Source organism: Pristiophorus japonicus, chromosome 10 (assembly GCF_044704955.1).
Source record: "Pristiophorus japonicus isolate sPriJap1 chromosome 10, sPriJap1.hap1, whole genome shotgun sequence".
In the NCBI taxonomy this organism is placed as follows: domain Eukaryota; kingdom Metazoa; phylum Chordata; class Chondrichthyes; family Pristiophoridae; genus Pristiophorus; species Pristiophorus japonicus.
In genome coordinates, this window is record NC_091986.1 from 218,718,470 (window position 1) to 218,739,726 (window position 21,257).

General features: G+C 51.3%; 1 protein-coding gene across 1 annotated transcript in view; it reads right to left on the reverse strand.

The window, feature by feature from the left end:
* Nucleotides 1–7,001: 7,001 nt before the first annotated feature.
* LOC139275301 (autophagy-related protein 16-like) overlaps nucleotides 7,002–21,257 on the reverse strand; it is a 91,943-nt gene continuing 77,687 nt past the window's right edge. Inside the window, exons 17-18 of the mRNA XM_070892577.1 lie at nucleotides 15,696–15,797; nucleotides 7,002–10,295 (exon numbers count right to left, since the gene is read on the reverse strand). Coding sequence (XP_070748678.1) covers nucleotides 10,202–10,295; nucleotides 15,696–15,797 — 196 coding nt within the window. The 3' untranslated portion in view covers nucleotides 7,002–10,201. The remainder of the gene's footprint in view (nucleotides 10,296–15,695; nucleotides 15,798–21,257) is intronic.

Sequence of the window (21,257 nt, forward strand, 5' to 3'; positions counted from 1 at the left end):
CGAGCTGCATGAGGAGATATTAGGGCAGGTGACTAAACACTTACTCAAAGAGGTGGGTCTTTAGGAGCGTCTTAGAGGAGGAGAGAGAGATAGAGATGCGGAGAGGTTTAGGGAGGGAGTTCCACAGCTTGGGGCGCAGGCAACAGAAGGCACGGCCACCGATGGTGGAGCGATTATAATCAGGGATGGTCAAGAGGGCAGAGTTAGAGGAGCACAGAGATCTCGGGGGGTTTTGGGGCTGGAGAACAGAGATAGGGAGAGGCGAGGGCATGGAGGGATTTGAAATTAAGGATGAGAATTTTTTAAATCGAGTCATTGAGGGACCGGGAGCCAATTGTAGATCAGCAAGCACAGGGGGTGATGGGTGAGTGGGACTTGGTGCGAGTTAGGACACGGGGCAGTGAGCACAGGGTGTGATGGGTGAGTGGGACTCGGTGCGAGTTAGGACACGGGGCAGCGAGCACAGGGGGTGATGGATGAGCGGGACTTGATGCGAGTTAGGACACGGGGCAGTGAGCACAGTGGGTGATGGGTGAGCAGGACTGGGTGCGAGTTAGGACACGGGGCAGTGAGCACAGGGGGTGATGGGTGAGCGGGACTCGGTGCGAGTTAGGACACGGGGCAGCGAGCACAAGGGGTGATGGATGAGCGGGACTCGGTGCGAGTTAGGACATGGGGCAGCGAGCACAGGGGGTGATGGGTGAGCGGGACTTGGTGCGAGTTAGGACATGGGGCAGTGAGCACAGGGGGTGATGGGTGAGCGGGACTTGGTGCGAGTTAGGACATGGGGCAGTGAGCACAGGGGTGATGGGTGAGTAGGACTTGATGCGAGTTAGGACACGGGGCAGTGAGCACAGGGGGTGATGGGTGAGCGGGACTTGGTGCGAGTTAGGACACGGGGCAGCGAGCACAGGGGGTTGATGGGTGAGCGGGACTCGGTGCGTGTTAGGACACGGGGCAGTGAGCACAGGGGGTGATGGGTGAGCGGGACTCGGTGCGTGTTAGGACACAGGGCAGTGAGCACAGGGGGTGATGGGTGAGTGGGACTCGGTGCGAGTTAGGACACGGGGCAGTGAGCACAGGGGGTGATGGGTGAGTGGGACTTGGTGCGAGTTAGGACACGGGGCAGTGAGCACAGGGGGTGATGGGTGAGCGGGACTTGGTGCAAGTTAGGACACGGGGCAGTGAGCACAGGGGGTGATGGGTGAGCGGGACTTGGTGCGAGTTAGGACACGGGAATAGAATCATAGAATGATCGAGCACAGAAGGAGGCCATTGGGCCCATTGTGCTTGTGCCGGCTCTGTGACAGAGCGATCCAATCAGTACCACAGCCCATGGCTCTTTCCCCGTAGCCCTGCAATTTGTTCCTTTTCAAGTATTTATCCAATTCCCGCTTGAAAGTTATTGGCCCTGAAAGTGTGGTCGGAGGCTTCCCGCGGGCAATTGCCTCCGACCTGAAACATTTCTACGCAAGAATCTGGGTGGTCCCGGGAGGAGCGTGGGATTCCGGTGGGGAGGCTTTCTCTTCCCGCGCTGCGGATCGCGCATCAGGTTCCCATGGAGACGGTGCAGTCACGTGTGACTGCTCAGCCAATCAGGTACAGGATTCCACAGCTTTCTCATTAATCACAATGGGAGCTCCGTATCTACAAGTTCTCATTGCTATTAATCGGGAAAAAACCCAAAGACACTAAATAATTAAAAATTAAAAAATAGACCACGCATAATTAAAATTAATTGAAATTAAAGTTGCATCAAAAAAAATGTTTTCCGATTTTTTAAAAAGTTTTGTAATTAGGGTTAAAAATAAACTTACCTTACAATAAAATGTGTTTTTTAAATTTAATTTTATTGTACTTTTGTGTGTTTTAAAACTCTTACGTCTGTAACAGTCGGCTATACACCTGCTTTTATCAGGCGCAGGAGTTTTGAGGACATTTGCCGGGCACGATATGGGTAAATCCTGCAACCTTGCCCGTGCAAATATCCTCCCTCCCAAGATGCGGAGGGTCTGTCGAGCTCCAGCTTGACAGATCGGAAAAGCCGGTTTTCAGCACATGCACATTGTACGCCGAAAACTGGCTTTTCCGATGCCTTCCCGGGTCCATACACACCTCGTACACACCCCCCGTACACGCTCCAAACACATCCCGTGCACACTCCCTGTACACACCCCCCGTACACGCTCCCCGTACACGCTCCGAACACATCCCGTGCACACTCCCCGTACACGCCCCCCGTACACGCACCGAACACATCCCGTGCACACTCCCCATACACACCCCGTACACACCCCCCCGTGCACACCCCGTTCACGCACCGAACACATCCCGTGCACACTCCCCATACACGCACCGAACAAATCCCGTGCACACCCCGTACACGCCCCCCGTACACGCTCCGAACACATCCCGTGCACACTCCCCGTACACACCCTCCATACACACCCCGTACACGTCCCCCGTACACGCACCGAACAAATCCCGTGCACACCCAGTACACGCCCCCCGTACACTCCCTGTACACACCCCATACACACTCCGAACACATCCCGTACGCATTCAGGAAGGCCGGGATTTCCAGGCCATTAATGAATCTGCTCCCACCGCCCTTTCAGGCAGCGCATTCCCGATCACAACAACTCGCTGCATAAAAAATAACCTCCTCATCGCCCCTCTGGTTCTTTTGTCAATCACCTTAAATCTGTGTCCCCTGGTTGCAGACCCTCCTGCCCCTGGAAACTGTTTCTCCTGATTTACTCTGACAAAACTTTTTATTTGAATTGGATTTGAACTGAACTTTACTGGAACAGAACTGAACTGGTGGATTGGATTGAATTTTATTGGAACGGAACTGGGCAGCAAAGCTTTGGATCACCTCTAGTTTACGTCGGGTAGAATGTGGGCGGTCAGCCAGGAGGGCGTTGCAATAGTCAAGTCTGGAGGTAACAAAGGCATGGATGAGGGCTTCAGCAGCGGATGAGCTGAGGCAGGGGCGGAGACGGGGGATGTTACGGAGCTGGATATAGGCGGTCTTAGTTATGCTGCGGATATGTGATTGGAAGCTCATTTCAGGGTCAAGGTTGGGAGCAGTCTGGTTCAGCCTCAGACAGAGGTTGGAGAGAGGGATGGAATCGCTGACTTGGGAACGGAGTTTGTGACGGGTACCGAAAATAATACCTTGGGTCTTCCCAACATTTAGTTGAAGGAAATTTCAGCTCATCTAGTACTGGATGTCGGACAAACAGTCTGACAATTTAGAGGCAGAGGAGGGGTCAGGAGACATGCTGGTGAGGTAGAACGGGGTGTCGTTAGCGTACATGTGGAAACTGACACTGTGTTTCATGATGATATCGCCAATGGGGAAGATGTAGATGGGGACTGCACAAGATAAAAGTTCACAGGGTTGGGGGTAATATATTAACATGGATAGAGGATTGGCTAACTAACAGAAAGCAGAGAGTCGGGATAAACGGTTCATTTTCCGGTTGGCAAAGAGTAACTAACGCAGTGCCGCAGGGATCGGTGCTGGGGCCTCAACTATTTACAATCTATATTAATGACTTGGATGAAGGGACCGAGTGTAATGTAGCCAAGTTTGCTGATGATACAAAGATGGCTGGGAAAGCAAATTGTGAAGAGGACACAAAAATGTGCAAAAGGATATAGAAAAGCAAATTACAATTTAAATGGAAAAAAATTGCAAAGTGCTGCAATACAGAGGGACCTGGGGGTCCTTGTGCATGAAACACAAAAAGTTAGTATGCAGGTACAGCAAGTGATCAGGAAGACAAATGGAATGTTGGCCTTTATTGCAAGGGGGATAGAGTATAAAAGCAGAGAGGTCCTGCCACAACTATACAGGGTATTGGTGAGGCCACACCTGGAGTACTGTGTGCAGTTTGGGTCTCCGTATTTAAGGAAGGATATACTTGCATTGGAGGCTGTTCAGAGAAGGTTCACTCGGTTGATTCCGGAGATGAGGGGGTTGACTTACGAAGATAGGTTGAGTAGGTTGGGTCTATATACACATTGGAGTTCAGAAGAATGAGAGGTGATCTTATTGAAACATATAAGATAATGAGGGGGCTCGACAAGGTGGATGCAGAGAGGATATTTCCACTCATAAGGGAAACTAAAACTAGGGGGCATAGTCTTAGAATAAGGGGCCTCCCATTTAAAACTGAGATGAGGAGGAATTTCTTCTCTCAGAGGGTTGTAAATCTGTGGAATTCTCTGCCCCAGAGAGCTGTGGAGGCTGGGTCATAGAATATATTTAAGGCGGAGATGGACAAATTTTGAAGCGATAAGGGAGTAAAGGGTTATGGGGAGCGGGCAGGGAAGTGGAGCTGAGTCCATGATCAGATCAGCCATGATCTTATTGAATGGGGGAGCAGGCTCGAGGGGCCGAATGGCCGACTCCTGCTCCTATTTCCTATGACTAGGAAGGGGGCCAAAGATGGATCCTTGGGGGCTACCAGAGTTAATGATACGCGAGTGGGAAGATAAGCTTTTTCAGACATTTTCCTGGACAGGTACGAATGGAACCAGGTGAGTGCAGGCTAGGATAGGTGGGAACCTGGGGGTGGGATGGAGGTTTGGACTGGTGGGCTAGGGGGAGGGAGGGAAGCAGCAGAGGCGGCTGAACGGATGGTCCCAAACTTCGTGACAAAGAAGTTCATGAGTTCCTCACACTTCTTGTTGGAGGTGAGTGTGGTGGAGGAGACAGGGGAGAGGGGTTGAAGAAGACGGTTTGTAGTGGGGGAAAAGAAGCTGGGAGTCATCTTTGCATTCCAGGAGGATCCTGGAATAGTAAGCAGTTTTGGCAGAGGAGAGCAGGGGCCCCGAGAGTGCTTTCTGCCATCCAGCCAGACCTGGCGAAGAATAGCTAAACCAGTTGTCTGCCAGGAACGTTCAAATCGGTGTCCCCTGGACTTAAAAAAAGAAAGACTTGCATTTATATAGCGCCTTTCACGACCACTGGATGTCTCAAAGTGCTTTACAGCCAATGAAGTACTTTTGAAGTTGTGAGAAAGCAGACAATGTCTCTTTTTAACGTCTCATCCAAAAGTAAGCACCTGCGACAGTGCGGCGCTCCCTCAGTACTGCCCCTCCGACAGTGCGGCGCTCCCTCAGTACTGCCCCTCCGACAGTGCTGCACTCCCTCAGTACTGCCCCTCCGACAGTGCGACGCTCTCTCAGTACTGCCCCTCCGACAGTGCGGCGCTCCCTCAGTACTGTCCCTCCGACAGTGCGGCGCTCCCTCAGTACTGCCCCTCCGACGGTGCGGCGCTCCCTCTGTACTGCCCCTCCGACAGTGCGGCACTCCCTCAGCACTGCCCCTCTGACAGTGCGGCACTCCCTCAGTACTGCCCCTCCGACAGTGCGGCGCTCCCTCAGTACTGCCCCTCCGACAGTGCTGCACTCCCTCAGTACTGCCCCTCCGACAGTGCGACGCTCTCTCAGTACTGCCCCTCCGACAGTGCGGCGCTCCCTCAGTACTGCCCCTCCGACAGTGCGGCGCTCCCTCAGTACTGCCCCTCCGACGGTGCGGCGCTCCCTCTGTACTGCCCCTCCGACAGTGCGGCACTCCCTCAGCACTGCCCCTCTGACAGTGCGGCACTCCCTCAGTACTGCCCCTCCGACAGTGCGGTGCTCCCTCAGTACTGCCCCTCCGACAGCTCGGCACTCCCTCAGTACTGCCCCTCCGACAATGCGGCGTTCCCTCAGTACTGCCCCACCGACAGTGCGGCACTCCCTCAGTACTGCCCCTCCGACAGTGCGGCACTCCCTCAACACCGCCCCTCCGACAATGCGGCGTTCCCTCAGTACTGCCCCTCCGACAGTGCGGCACTCCCTCAGTACTGCCCCTCCGACAGTGCGGCACTCCCTCAGTACTGCCCCTCCGACAGTGCGGCACTCCCTCAGTACTGCCCCTCCGACAGTGCGGCACTCCCTCAACACCGCCCCTCCGACAATGCGTCGTTCCCTCAGTACTGCCCCTCCGACAGTGCGGCACTCCCTCAACACCGCACTGGGAGTGTCAGCCTAGATTTTTGTGCTCAAGTCTCTGGAGTGGGACTCAAACCCACAACCTCCTCAGAAGCGAGTGTGCTGCCCACTGAGCCACAGCTGACACTAAAGGAGTGGTGATGGGTGGCTGTACCAGGGAGGAACGAGCAGGCTGGGAGAGAGTCTTGCGTTCAGAAAGACCATCGAGCCCCCAGGGGAGGAAACTACAGGGACCAGACTCCAGGACGTCAGCCGAGGAGAGCAAGGGAGGGTTGAAATCTCGAGAGAATAAAAAGAATAACTGAAGGGACAGCGGGTTACAGACTGGCTAATCACATAGAAATTGAGCATGACTTTATTCTGTTTAACAAAAATACAAAAACCGTAACATTTTATGTTAAAAGTATAACTAATAAGACAAGTACTTTTACAAGGCTGTAAATCAATTCCTTATAAGCCTGTAAATGATGTGTTAATTGAGCAGGTATTAGGACGAGTGTTCAATCAGGAACCCTTGGTCTGCTTGAATCCGTAGCTTTTCTTGCTGGTAAAACGACCTCCAACTCGATTCGAGGTGTTGGCTGTACATTAATTCAGGATCGCAGATGATTGTGACCGTGTCGACATCACCGAATTGGTTATTTGCAACGAAGACCTTTTTCCCTCTTTGGTGCCTCGCCCCTGTAAGAGGCTGTACATGTCCCTTTGTATGAAATTTTAGTGCAATGTGATGTTATCGAAGTTGCTGCATACCGTGTATGGAGTAAATATACCACACTAACAGGAGAGGGTTTTTTTTCCCCCTCTGAAATGTGCCTAAATGAATTAGTGTGACTCGGACACAGGGCAGAGAGTTATAACGTTGGGACTTATAGAATCAGAGAACGGTTACAGCATGGAAGGAGGCCATTCGGCCCGTCGAACCCATGCCGGCTCTCTGCAAGAGCCCCTCGGCCAGTCCCACTCCCCCCGCCCTTTCCCCGTAGCCCTGCTAATTATTTTTCCTGCAGGTACTTATCCAACTCCCTTTTGAAAGCCACGATTGAGTCTGCCTCCCCCACCCTCTCAGGCAGCGCATTCCAGATCCTAACCATTCGCTGCGTAAAAAAGTGTTTAACCTCCTTCTTCTCTTAGGCAGTCCCTCGCAGTTGAGGAACACTTGCTTCTGAACTAACACGCGTTCTCAGGTGGCTGAACGGTCCAATACGGGAATTACAGTCTCTGTCACAGGTGGGACAGACAGTGGTTGAGGGAAAGGGGTGGGTGGGGAGTCTGGTTTGCCGCACGCTCCTTCCGCTGCCTGCGCTTGGTTTCTGCGTGCTCTCGGCGACGAGACTCGAGGTGCTCAGCGCCCTCCCGGATGCACTTCCTCCACTTCGGGCGGTCTTTGGCCAGGGACTCCCAGGTGTCGGTGGGGATGTTGCACTTTATCAGGGAGGCTTTGAGGATGTCCTTGTAACGTTTCCTCTGCCCCCTTTTGGCTCGTTTCCCACGAAGGAGTTCCGAGTAGAGCGCTTGCTTTGGGAGTCTCGTGTCTGGCATGCGGACAATGTGGCCCGCCCAGCGGAACTGGTCGAGTGTGGTCAGTGCTTCAATGCTGGGGATTTTGGCCTGGTCGAGGACACTAACGTTGGTGCGTCTGTCCTTCCAGGAGATTTGTATTTCATTATCTCATTGACTGCATTTCATCAGAGGTTTTCTGTGTTTTCTCAAACTTTTATTAGAGGTAACGGACATACAATAATATCCTATAAAGCCCTCACAGAATCACAGTATCCTATATCCAAGATTCAGCCTGTACTCTCTGAAGTTTAGAAGAATGAGAGGTGATCTCATTGAAACATGTCAGAGGGTGGTGAATCTTTGGAGGCTGAATCTTTGAGTATATTCAAGGCCGAGTTCGATAGATTTTTGGGCTCTCAGGGAATCAAGGGATATGGAGATCGGGCGGGAAAGTGGAGTTGAGATCAAAGATCAGCCATGATCTTATTGAATGGCTGACTCCTGCTCCTAATTCTTATGTTCTTAATTGCTTTCCCAGAAACGTTTCCATGGAAAAAGTCGGACTTGCATTTTATTGCATTCCGTAATCTCAGGACCTCCCAAAGCACTTTACAACCACTGGGATCTTGTAGGTTCACCCGAGAGGGCAGGCGTGGCCTTGCTTTCACATCTCATCCGAAAGATGACACCTCTTACAGTGTAACTACGTACCCAGCCTAGATTTCTGGGCTCAAATCTCTGGAGTGGGACTTGAACCCACAACTATCTGACCTCGGGGTGAGAGGGCTGTCCACTGAGCCACCGCTGACACGGTTCCTACTGGAAACAGTGCCTCGTGACTTCCTGCCTGGTGCATGCTGGGACGTCGCTTGCACAAGATCACGGCTGAATTTCGATCGCAACTCCACTTTCCCGCCCGATCCCCATATCCCCCGAGAGTCCAACAACCTATCGATCTCTGCCTTGAATATACTCAACGACTGAGCCTCCACAGCCCTCTGGGGCAGAGAATTCCAAAGATTCACCACCCTCTGAGTGAAGAAATTCCTCCTCATCTCAGTCCCTAATGGCTGACCCCTGGTTCTAGACTCTCCAGCCCGGGGGAAACATCCTCCCTGCATCTAACCCTGTCAATCCCCCTCAGAATCTGAAATGTTTCAATGAGGCCACCCCTCATTCTTCTAAACTCCAGAGAACTTTGGCCCCATCTACTCAATCTCTCCTCAGGACAACCCTCTCATCCTAGGAATCAGTCTAGTTTCATTTGGTCTTCCTTCGAAAAAAAATTGTTTCTCTTGTGTCAAAATAACTGACGGCAAAGTGCGCTTACAGCCCGCTGGACTTTGTACAAGACCAGCCCCTCCATATTTCCACTGATTCTCAACCACAACTGGCCCAAAAAAAACCTGTGTCCCTTCTCCCTTCAGACACACACCTAGGTGTGGATTTGTTGACCTAGAACCATTCACTGAAGTTCCTTCTCACCCCAGGTGCCTCCTGACCCGCTGAGCGGCTCCGCCGTTGTCTGTGTTCCCTTAAATCCTTTTGGCTTCCGCGTTCCCTTCTTATAACTTTGGTCACCATTTGGTGAGGAAAAAGTTCCAAACTGATTCCCTTGTTATTCCCCCCGCCCCTCCACACAGTCGAGGAGATGGTTTGGAACTAACTCCTCCCTCGATCTCCACCCACAGCTCTTGGCCAAGCAGACAGGTCTCGGCTTACAAGGTACCAGGAGACATACTGGATAAGGCACGCGATAAACTCCCTCGTCTTGCTGGAGGTAGACAGGCCTCTTTGTCCGGCCCGTGTATGCTTTGCGCCCCCACCCCCACCCACCCGCTTGACAATGAAGTGTGGGGGCGGGCAGGTGGGCAGGGTTGTCGATTATATCCCTTCTTCTCTGGCAGTCCCTCGGAGTCGAGGAAGACTTGCTGCCACACTAATATGAGTTCTCAGCTGACTGAACAGTCCAATGCGAGAATTACAGTCTCTGTCACAGGTGGGACAGACTGGTTGAAGGTAAGGGTGGGTGAGGAGCACGCTCCTTCTGCTTTCTGCATGCTCTCGGCGACGAGACTCGAGGTGCTCAGCGCCCTCCCGGATGCTCTTCCTCCACTTAGGGCGGTCTTGGGCCAGGGACTCCCAGGTGTCGGTGGGGGTGTTGCACTTTATCAGGGAGGCTTTGAGGGTGTCCTTGTAACGTTTCCTCTGCCCACCTTTGGCTCGCTTGCCGTGTCGGAGATCGGAGTAGAGCGCTTGCTTTGGGAGTCTGCTAATGTATGCACCCTGTGAGTATGCTCACGGGTTGGTAGAGCTGTTGAGTTGGGAGTGGCTTAGCCAGTCACGTGATGTTCACAAGACTCAATAAAACCCCAGCCAGTTGGGTTCGGGGGATTTACAATGAGGCAGGTATCGTGAGCCTGGTGGATGAACGGGTAATGTGTCATGTGATTGTTAAACCTTTTGCTAATAAACAAACTAGTTCTTAATAGCAATGTGTTGCTATGGATTCGTAAGCAAAGAACCCATGAAGCAAAGACAATACATCCACCATTTAGAAAGGTTAGATTTCCACGACCCAAGGATCGGCACGCTTCACGTTATTTTTACACTGATGCCCGCTGATCAAAATGGCGGGCACTGACAACTAAAATGGCAGCCGTTGGGCTTCACCGCGACAGGCGTGTCAACAGTCGGCCCAGAGGTTGGCAATCTTCGTGCGGTCCACACTCACCACGTACTCTCCCGATAAAGACCAGGAAACTGCGTTAATGGAGGACCTAAAAAACAAGAGAGAGAGAACATAAGAAATAAGAGCAGGAGTCGGCCATTCGGCCCCTCGAGCCTGCTCCACCATTGAACACGATCATGGCTGATCTGATCATGGACTCAGCTCCACTTCCCCGCCCGCTCCCCATAACCCCTTATTGGTTAAGAATCTGTCTATCTCTGTCTTAAATTTATTCGATGTCCCAGCTTCCACAGCTCTCTGGGACAGCGAATTCCACAGATTTACAGCCCTCAGAGAAGAAATTTCTCCTCATCTCAGTTTTAAATGGGCGGCCCCTTATTCTAAGAGCTGTTTGTATTGTGAGTGGCTTTAAATAATAAACTCAGGCTATCAACTGGAAGAACAAAGTCAGTCCACTCTTTGGATCCCTGGTGAATACATTCAGGAAGCATCCTTTGCTCTTATTTTGGGTCAATAACATTTCGTTCTGACGAGAATCCTCTTTAGATTCTTTTGACAGTTTTGAAGTACAGGCGATGTTCACAAGAAACATAGAAACATAGAAAGTAGGTGCAGGAGTCGGCCATTCGAGCCTGCACCACCATTCAATAAGATCATGGCTGATCATTCACTCAGTACCCCTTTCCTGCTTTCTCTCCATACCCCTTGATCCCTTTAGCCGTAAGGGCCATATCCAACTCCCTTTTGAATATATCCAATGAACTGGCATCAACAACTCTCTGCGGCAGGGAATTCCACAGGTTAACAACTCTGAGTGAAGATGTTTCTCCTCATCTCAGTCCTAAATGGCCTACCCCTTATCCTTAGACTGTGTCCCCTGGTTCTGGACTTCCCCAACATCGGGAACATTTTTCCTGCATCTAACCTGTCCAGTCCCGTCAGAATCTTAAGTTTCTATGAGATCCCCTCTCAACCTTCTAAACTCCAATGTATAAAGGCCCAGTTGATCCAGTCTCTCCTCATATGTCAATCCCGCCATCCCAGGAATCAGTCTGGTGAACCTTCATTGCACTTCCTCAATAGCAAGAATGCCCTTCCTCAGATTAGGAGACCAAAACTGAACACAATATTCCAGGTGAGGCCTCACCAAGGCCCTGTACAACTGCAGTAAGACCTCCCTGCTCCTATACTCAAATCCCCTAGCTATGAAGGCCAACATACCATTTGCCTTCTTCACCGCCTGCTGTACCTGCATGCCCACTTTCAATAAAACCCCAGCTGGTTGGGTTCGGGGGATCCACGATGAGGTATGCAGTTGTGAGCCTAGTCGATGGTAACATGTAGCGTGATTGTTAAACCTTTGTAAATAAGTGTCGAAGGGTCACAGACCTGAAACGTTAACTCTGTTTCTCTCTCCACAGATGCTGCCTGACCTGCTGAATGTTTCCAGAATTTTCTGTTTTTATTTCAGATTCCAGCATCCACACAACACCAACAACAGATTAGCTGGGTCATTATCACATTGTTGGTTGTGGGAGCTTGCTGTGCGGAAATTGGCTGCCGCATTTCCCACATTGCAACAAGTGCTTTGTAACAAAGGGTTTGGAGTATAACAGTAAAGATGTCTTACTGCAATTATATAGGGCCTTGATGAGACTACACCTGGGGTACTGCGCACAGTTTTGGTCTCCGTATCTAAGGAAAGATATACTTGCCTTAGAGACGGTGCAACTAGACTAATTCCTGGGATGAGGGGATCGTCCTCTCAACAACAACAACGTATATTTATAAACCGGTTTTAAAGTCCCAAGGCGCTTCACAGTGGATAAAAAATTTGACACCGAGCCACATAAGGAGAAATTAGCGCAGGTGACCAAAAGCTTGGTCAAAGAGGCAGGTTTTAAGGAGCATCTTGAAGGGGGAAAGAGAGGTAGAGAGGCGGAGGGGTTTAGGGAGGGAGTTCCAGAGCTTGGGGCCCAGGCAACAGAAGGCACGGCCACCGATGGTGGAGCGATTATAATCAGGGATGCTCAAGAGGGCAGAATTAGAGGCGTGCAGACATCTCGGGGGGTTGTGGGACTGGAGGAGATTACAGAGATAGGGAGGGGCGAGGGCCATGGAGGGATTTGTAAACACGGATGAGAATTGAGTAGACTAGGCCTAGGATACTAAATTTAGGATACTAAAGAAAATCAAGGGATATGGGGATCGGGCGGGAAAGTGGAGTTGAGGTCGAAGATCAGCCGTGATCTCATTGAATGGCGGAGCAGGCTCGAGGGGCCGAGTGGCCGACTCCTGCTCCTAATTCTTACGTTCGATTGTCCGTGAAGTGCTTTGGGAGGTTGCGAGATTGAGAAAGGTGCTGGATCGAAGCAATTTATTTATTTTGTTCGCTCATTCCTTCATTCTTAGGCGGTCCGATGTTGAAGTTGTTGTTGTTTGAACCCCGGGAGCCCAGAGCTGATTTTTCTTTGGCCTCCCCGAACTCGTATCAGCAGAGGCACAACGGGTCGGAATGGCGAGAAGTCCCCGCAGTACCAAGAGACTTCGCCCAACAGAGAGTTGTCAAACCCGTAACATGGAAACAGTGACTCAGGTACTTAAACAGAGCAGTGATTGTCCCAGTGATCAGGAGAAGTCGTGTCCATCGGGCTGTGTGTTCAGACATTGCGCTCTGTTGATAATCCTGGAGCAACGATTGCAAGTTGGCACCAAGCTCATGGTCTACAGGGCTGCAGTGATACCCGTCCTCCTGAAGGGCTCAGAGACATGGACCATGTACAGCAGACACCTCAAGTCGCTGGAGAAATACCACCAACGATGCCTCCGCAAGATCCTGCAAATCCCGCAAATCCCCTGGGAGGACAGACGCAACGTCAGTGTTCTCGATCAGGCCGACATCCCCAGCATCGAAGCACTGACCACACTTGACCAGCTCCGCTGGGCGGGCCACATTGTCCGCATGCCCGACACGAGACTCCCAAAGTAAGCGCTTGACACGGAACTCCTACACGGCAAGCGAGCCCCAGGTGGGCAAAAGAAATGTTACAAGGACACCCTCAAAGCCTCCCTGATAAAGTGCAACATCCCCACCGACACCTGGGAGTCCCTGGCCAAAGACCACCCTAAGTGGAGGAAGAGCATCCGGGAGGGCGCTGAGCACCTCGAGTCTCATTGCCGAGAGCATGCAGAAACCAAGCGCAGGCAGCGGAAGGAGCGTGCGGCAAACCAGTCCCACCCACCCTTTCCTTCAACCACTGTCTGCCCCACCTGTGACAGGGACTGTAATTCCCATATTGGACTGTACATCATCATCATCATCGGCGGTCCCTCGAACGAGGATGACTTGCTTCCATAGGAGTTCACAGATGTTCCAGTCCTGAACTCCAATTGAAGGGTGGAAGATGCCTGTGTGTGGATTTTTTTTTTAACGTGTGGTGGCTGTTGCACACCAGCCACCACACGGGCTCGACAGAGCTAGGTGTTGGTCCAGTGACAAGGGTTAACTAGGACGACTGGAGACCTGCTCTGCTGCACAGACCTAGTGCACACACATATCGCCGTGTGGGCTGGGCCCGTGCTGCCCCTGGGCCCTCGCCTCTCCTGGGCCCCGTACCCTCATTCGCCGCACCTCCGCCACGATCTCTCGCCGCTCCTCCGACACAAACATTCGCTGCACCTTCGCCACGCATTGTTCCCGTGAAGCACCTTGGGATATTTTGAGAGAACACCTCCACAGGTCATCTACAAAAGAGCTTTTCAGAATGGCAGGCAGTGACTAGTGGAGTGCCGCAGGGCTCAGTGCTGGGACCCCAGCTCTTTACAATATACATCAACGATTTAGATGAAGGAAGAGAGTGTATTATCTCCAAGTTTGCAGATGACACTAAGCTGGGTGGCGGTGTGAGCTGTGAGGAGGACGCCAAGAGGCTGCAGGGTGACTTGGACAGGTTAGGTGAGTGGACAAATGCATGGCAGATGCAGTATAATGTAGATAAATGTGAGGTTATCCACTTTGGGGGCAAAAACACGAAGGCAGAATATTATCTGAATGGCGGCAGATTAGGAAAAGGGGAGGTGCAATGAGACCTGGGTGTCATGGATCATCAGTCACTGAAAGTTGGCATGCAGGTACAGCAGGCGGTGAAGGCAAATGGTATGTTGGCCTTCATAGCTAGGGGATTTGAATATAGAAGCAGGGAGTCTTAATGCAGTTGTACAGGGCCTTAAGTGAGGCCGCACCTGGAATATTGTGTTCAGTTTTGGTCTCCTCGTCTGAGGAAGGACATTCTTGCTATTGAGGGAGTGCAGCGAAGGTTCACCAGACTGATTCCAGGGATGGCGGGACTGACATATGAGGAGAGACTGGATCGACTGGGCCTGTATTCACTGGAGTTTAGAAGGATGAAAGGGGATCTCATAGAAACATATAAGATTCTGACAGGACTGGACAGGGTAGATGCGGGAAGAATGTCCCCGATGTTGTGAAAGTCCAGAATCAGGGGACATAGTCTTAGGATAAGGGGTAGGCCATTTAGGACTGAGATGAGGAGAGACTTCTTCACTCGGAGAGTGGTTAACCTGTGGAATTCCCTGCCGCAGAGAGTTGTTGATGCCAGTTCATTGGATATATTCAAGAGCGGGTTAGATGTGGCCCTTACGGCTAAAGGGATCAAGGGGTATGGAGAGAAAGCAGGAATGGGGTACTGAGGGAATGATCAGCCATGATCTTGTTGAATGGTGGTGCAGGCTCGAAGGGCCGAATGGCCTACTCCTGCACCTATTTTCTATGTTTCTAGCGCCAGCTGCCCAGGGTTAGGATTAGGGTTAGGGTTTGAGGCGGGCGACGTCATCAGGACCCAGGTCGCTGTTTGGAGCATCGGCGGGGCCTTGGTACAGCGGAGGAGTGGGCAGGTCGGGGCGGAGGAGCGATGAGGCAACGAGGCTGAGACCAGACCGTACAGTCAACTGAGAACTCACTTTTAGAGTGGAAGCAAATCTTCCTCGATTCCGAGGGACTGCCTATGATGCCAATGTATTCCTGGGCAGGCTCCCATTTTCCCACCTGCCATAAACTTCAACTTATCCAAAGCTCTGCAGCCCATCAAGTCCCGCTCACCCATCACCCCCTGTGCTCGTCGACCTACATTGGCTCCTGGTTAAGCAATGCCTCGATTTGAAAATTCTCGTTTTCTAATTCATCTGCGGCCTCGCCCATCCCTGTCTCTGTAACCTCTTCCAGCCCCACAACTGTCGGAGGTCTCTGGGATCTTGCCATTCTAGCCTTCGACACATCCACGATTTTAATCGTTCCACCATCATTGGCCGTGCCTTTAACTGCTTGGGCCCCCTGTACTGGAGCTCACCCCCTAAACGACTTTGCCTCTCTCCCTCTCTCTCTCTCCTCCTTTTAAGATGCTCCTTAAAACCGACCTCTCAGCTGTTCTAACGTCGCCCTTACGTAGCGCACGGCGCTCCCTCCACGTACCTGTGCTGACCGACCAGGCAGGTCTCCAACTTCCCGCTGAGCACATCCCAGACATAGAGGGCTCCGTCAGACGACCCCACCACGGCGTAACTCCCGTCGGGACTGAAACAGAAACAGTGCAAGTCCATCATCACAGTCCTGCAGTGCAATATGTGCGCCATGTGTGAACAATTCACAGAGTTATGTCGCTTCGCAAATTCCCCCACTCCCCCATCTCACCGCAACCGACTCCAACCCGACACACATCACACTCCCCCCCTCGGAGTCACACGACCGAGTCGCACTCCAGAGACTTGGGAACATTATCGAGGATGACGCTCCCAGTGGCGATGCTGAGGGAGCGCCGCACTGTCGGAGGGGCAGTGCTGAGGGAGCGCCGCACTGTCGGAGGGGCAGTACTGAGGGAGCGCCGCACTGTCGGAGGGGCAGTGCTGAGGGAGCGGCGCACTGTCGGAGGGGCAGTGCTGAGGGAGCGGCGCACTGTCGGAGGGGCAGTGCTGAGGGAGCGCCGCACTGTCGGAGGGGCAGTGCTGAGGGAGCGCCGCACTGTCGGAGGGGCAGTGCTGAGGGAGCGCCGCACTGTCGGAGGGGCAGTGCTGAGGGAGCGCCACACTGTCGGAGGGGCAGTGCTGAGGGAGCGCCGCACTGTCGGAGGGGCAGTGCTGAGGGAGTGCCGCACTGTCATTGGTGCTGGAGCAACACATGAAGCAAATACATTAGTCATCTCTCTTAAAGAGTTCGTCCAGCTTGGCCAGTAGCCTGAGCAGGGATAGCTCACCACGGGTGGCCCAGAGTGGAGTTGCCGACTGCTTGTGGTGTGGGACTAGCAGGAGTGCTTCCCTCCCCACTCCCCTGTTCCCTGTTCCCTGCCTGCCATCAGACCAACCCCCTTCCCCCCTCCTTCCCGGGATATCGGGGATCGGATCGTCTCCTCAGATTGGAGACTGTACCACCCCCCCCCCCAACCTGGTATCGGACCCACCCCTCGGGATCAGCGCCCCCCCCTCAAAGATCCAGAGCCCCACTCCCCTCCCCCCAGCTGCAGCCCCCTCTGTGCCCCTGGGCTGAGGCCCACTCTGGAGTGGTGCCTGTCCGATAGGAAGCCAAGCCTGTCAATCAGGCCGGTACCCCGGATTTGACCAACAAAACTCCCCTCCCCCGCCCTGCGCCCCCACAACACACACACACAAAACCCACCCCACTGAAGATCGGGCCTAGTTACCCAATTGGATTTATCCTAACCTTTCATCAAACAGCCACTTCTCCACCATCCCCAATATTTTTTCCTAATTAATAAGTGTAAGAAAATGAACGATAAACACTCATTTCCGTTTAACACCCCTCTCATAGAATCATGGAAATTTACAGCACGGAAAGAGGCCATTCGGCCCATCGTGTCCGCCCAGCCTAATCCCACTTTCCAGCTCTAGGTCCGTAGCCCTGTAGGTTACGGCACTTCAGGTGCACATCCAAGTACTTCTTAAATGTGGTGAGGGTTTCTGCCTCTACCACCCTTTCAGGCCGTGAGTTCCAAACCCCCACCACCAGCCTCTGGGTGAAGAAACTTCCCCTCAAATCCCCTCTAAACCTCCCCCCAATTACTTTAAATCTATGGCCCTTTCTGCTCAGGGAGATAGGTCCGTCCGATCCATTCTATCCCAGTGCAACCCCCCCCCCCCAGCCCCCAACCCCCGGTAATTCATACCCGATGAATTATCTCCTACGCGGCACTGTGCTGGAGAGCAACCTACAATTCCTGGAGAGTCCAGGGCGACCCAAGAAGGGCTTGGGAACCCTGGACCCAGATAGACTTTGAAAGGCTGTAAACTGACACCTCTCCAATCTCTGGCAGCGAGAGCAAGAGCGTGAGTCAGAGCTGCAGAACGTCCGTGCGGGGCGTTAAATCATTTGCTTTTACCTCAAGGGACCCGGAGCAGCTTCCAAATGGAAGAGAGCGCTGGCCCATAGCCATCAGTGTAAAAGACTAAGTGAGTTTGGAAAGTTCAAATCCAATTTCCTCACAACCATTAAAATGATAAGCGGGCGTTTTATTTAATAAAACGAAAAGGGTTACCGTGGACTCAAACGATGCCTCGACATATTTTATACATGCGGCTCGGAACAATTGCTGAACCCAAGTCTGCAGCCCTGGCAGACTAATTTCACATCACTAAAAGCCGGAGGTTAATATAAGGCCATAAAATGCACACCAAGCAGGAAAGACTTGCCTTGATATAGCGCTTTTCACGACCACCGGACGCCCCAAAGCACTTTACAGCCAATCAAGCACTTTCTAGAGAGAGAGTGCAGTCACTGTTGGAATGTGGGAAACGCGGCAGCTAATTTGCACACAGCAAGCTCCCACAAACAGCAATGTGATCACGGCCAGATAATCTGTTTTTTTGGTGATGTTGATTGAACGACACCGGGGAGAGCGCCCCTGCTCTTCTTCGAAATAGTGGCCATGGGATCTTTTACATCCACCCGAGAGCCTCTGTTATTTCCTCTTTTGCTTCTCTTAATAGCCTGGGATACATTTCATTCGGATCTGGGGATTTATCCACTTTCAAAGCTGCTAAGCCCCTTAATACTTCTTCTCGCACTATGATTATCGCGTCGAATATTTCTCACTCCTCCTCCCTCATTGCAAAGTCTGCATCGCCCCTCTCTCTTGTGAAAACAGAAGCAAAGTATTCAATAAGAACCATGCCCATGTCGTCTGCCTCCACACACAGATTACCTTTATGGTCTCTGATAGGCCCCACTCTCTCTATTATCATCTTGCTCTTAATGTATTTATAAAACATCTTTGGGTTTTCCCTAATTTTACTTGCCAACATTCTTTCATGCTTTCTCTTTGCTTTCCTGATATCATTTTTAGTTGCACCCTATGCACTTCTTATACTCCTCTAGAGTTTCTGCAGTGTTAAGTTCTTGGTATCTTTCAGAAGGCTTTCGACAAGATCCCACACAAGAGATTAATGTGCAAAGTTAAAGCACATGGGATTGGGGGTAGTGTGCTGACGTGGATTCAGAAATGGTTGTCAGACAGGAAGCAAAGAGTAGGAGTAAATGGGTACTTTTCAGAATGGCAGGCAGTGACCAGTGGGGTACCACAAGGTTCTGTGCTGGGGCCCCAGCTGTTTACATTGTACATTAATGATTTAGACGAGGGGATTAAATGTAGTATCTCCAAATTTGCTGATGACACTAAGTTGGGTGGCAGTGTGAGCTGCGAGGAGGATGCTATGAGGCTGCAGAGTGACTTGGATAGGTTAGGTGAGTGGGCAAATGCATGGCAGATGAAGTATAATGTGGATAAATGTGAGGTTATCCACTTTGGTTGTAAAAACAGAGAGACAGAATATTATCTGAATGGTGACAGATTAGGAAAAGGGGAGTTGCAACGAGACCTGGGTGTCATGGTACATCAGTCATTGAAAGTTGGCATGCAGGTACAGCAGGCGGTTAAAAAAGCAAATGGCATGTTGGCCTTCATAGCGAGGGGATTTGAGTACAGGGGCAGAGAGGTATTACTACAGTTGTACAGGACCTTGGTGAGGCCACACCTGGAGTAGTATGTACAGTTTTGGTCTCCTAACTTGAGGAAGGACATTCTTGCTATTGAGGGAGTGCAGCGAAGGTTCACCAGACTGATTCCCGGGATGGCGGGACTGACATATCCAGAAAGACTGGATCAACTGGGCTTGTATTCACTGGAGTTCAGAAGAATGAGAGGGGACCTCATAGAAACGTTTAAAATCCTGACGGGTTTAGACAGGTTAGATGCAGGAAGAATGTTCCCGATGTTGGGGAAGTCCAGAACCAGGGGTCACAGTCTAAGGATAAGGGGTAAGCCATTTAGGACCAAGATGAGGAGAAACTTCTTCACCCAGAGAGTGGTGAACCTGTGGAATTCTCTACCACAGAAAGTTGTTGAGGCCAATTCACTAAATATATTCAAAAAGGAGTTAGATGTAGTCCTTACTACTAGGGGGATCAAGGGGTATGGCGAGAAAGCAGGAATGGGGTACTGAAGTTGCATGTTCAGCCATGAACTCATTGAATGGCGGTGCAGGCTAGAAGGGCCGAATGGCCTACTCCTGCACCTAATTTCTATGTTTTCTATAAGCTTCCCTTTTTTTCTTTATCTTACTATTGACATCCAGGGGGCTCTAGATTTGTCAGCCCTACCTTTTTTCTTTAAGGGAGCACACTTGCTCTGTACCCTCACGATCTTCTCCTTGAATGCCTCCCAATGCTCGGACACTGATTTACCTTCAGATCATCAGAGGCGGTCCCTCGAACAAGGATGACTTGCTTCCACATGAGTTCACAGGTATTTCAATGAAGGATCTAATATTCCAGATCCCGAACTACATCCTGAAGGGTGGAAAGATGCCTGTGCGTGGATTTTTTTTAACGTTGCACACCAGCCACCACACAGGCTTGACAGAGCTAGGCCTTTGTCCAATGGCAAGGGTAGCTGTTTCCAGTCCACTTTGGCCAAATCCTATCTCAGCTCAGCAGAATTGGCTTTTCCCCAATTGAGAATTTTTATTCCTGGTCCACCTTTGTCCTTTTCTACAACTACCCTAAATCTAACTGAATTATGATCACTAGCACCAAAATGCTCCCCCATTAGTACCCCTTCCCCCTGCCCCTCTTCATTCCCCCAAACCAAGTCCAGAGGGAGTAGATTTTTCCCCCTCTAACTCATTGATCCTCCAGTGGCAAACATTGTCAGCAAGTGAGATGACAGACCCACCTGTGCTTTACAAATGCCATTCTGGAGTAGTTCTCCGATTGAGCCAAATCCTCTGTTAATGGCCCAGAAATGGTTCGTACGGAGTGTACACACGGACCTGGGAAAGCCAGTTTTCCACGCGCAATGCATATTTCCATATTTACGAAAGGATACACTTGCTTTGGAGGCAGTTCAGAGAAGGTTCACTAGGTTGATTCCGGGGTTGAGGGAGTTGACTTATGAGGAAAGGTTGGAGAAGGTTGGGCCTCTACTCATTGGAATTCAGAAGAATGAGAGGTGATCTTAGCGAAACGTACAAGATTATGAGGGGTCTTAAGGTGGATGCAGAGAGGATGTTTCCACTGATGGGGGAGACTAGAAGAGGGTATAATCTTAGAATAAGGGGCCGCCCATTTAAAACTGAGACGAGGAGGAATTTCTTCTCTGAGGTTTGTAAATCTGTGGAATTCACTGCCTCAGAGAGCTGTGGAAGCTGGGACACTGAATACATTTAAGACAGAGATAGACAGTTCCTTAACCGCTAAGGGAATAAGAGGTTATGGGGAGCGGGCGGGGAAGTGGAGCTGAGTTTATGATCGGATCAGCCATGAGCGTATTAAATGCCGGAGCAGGCTCGAGGGGCCGAATGGCCGACTCCTGCTCCTATTTCTTATGTTCTTATGCGCTGAAAACCGGCTTTCCCGATCTGTCATGCTGATTGCAAAATTTACCCATATCTTGCCCAGCAAATGTCCTCAAAAATCTCGTGCCTGATAAAAGCAGGTACATAGCCTACTTTTACAGGCGCAAGAATC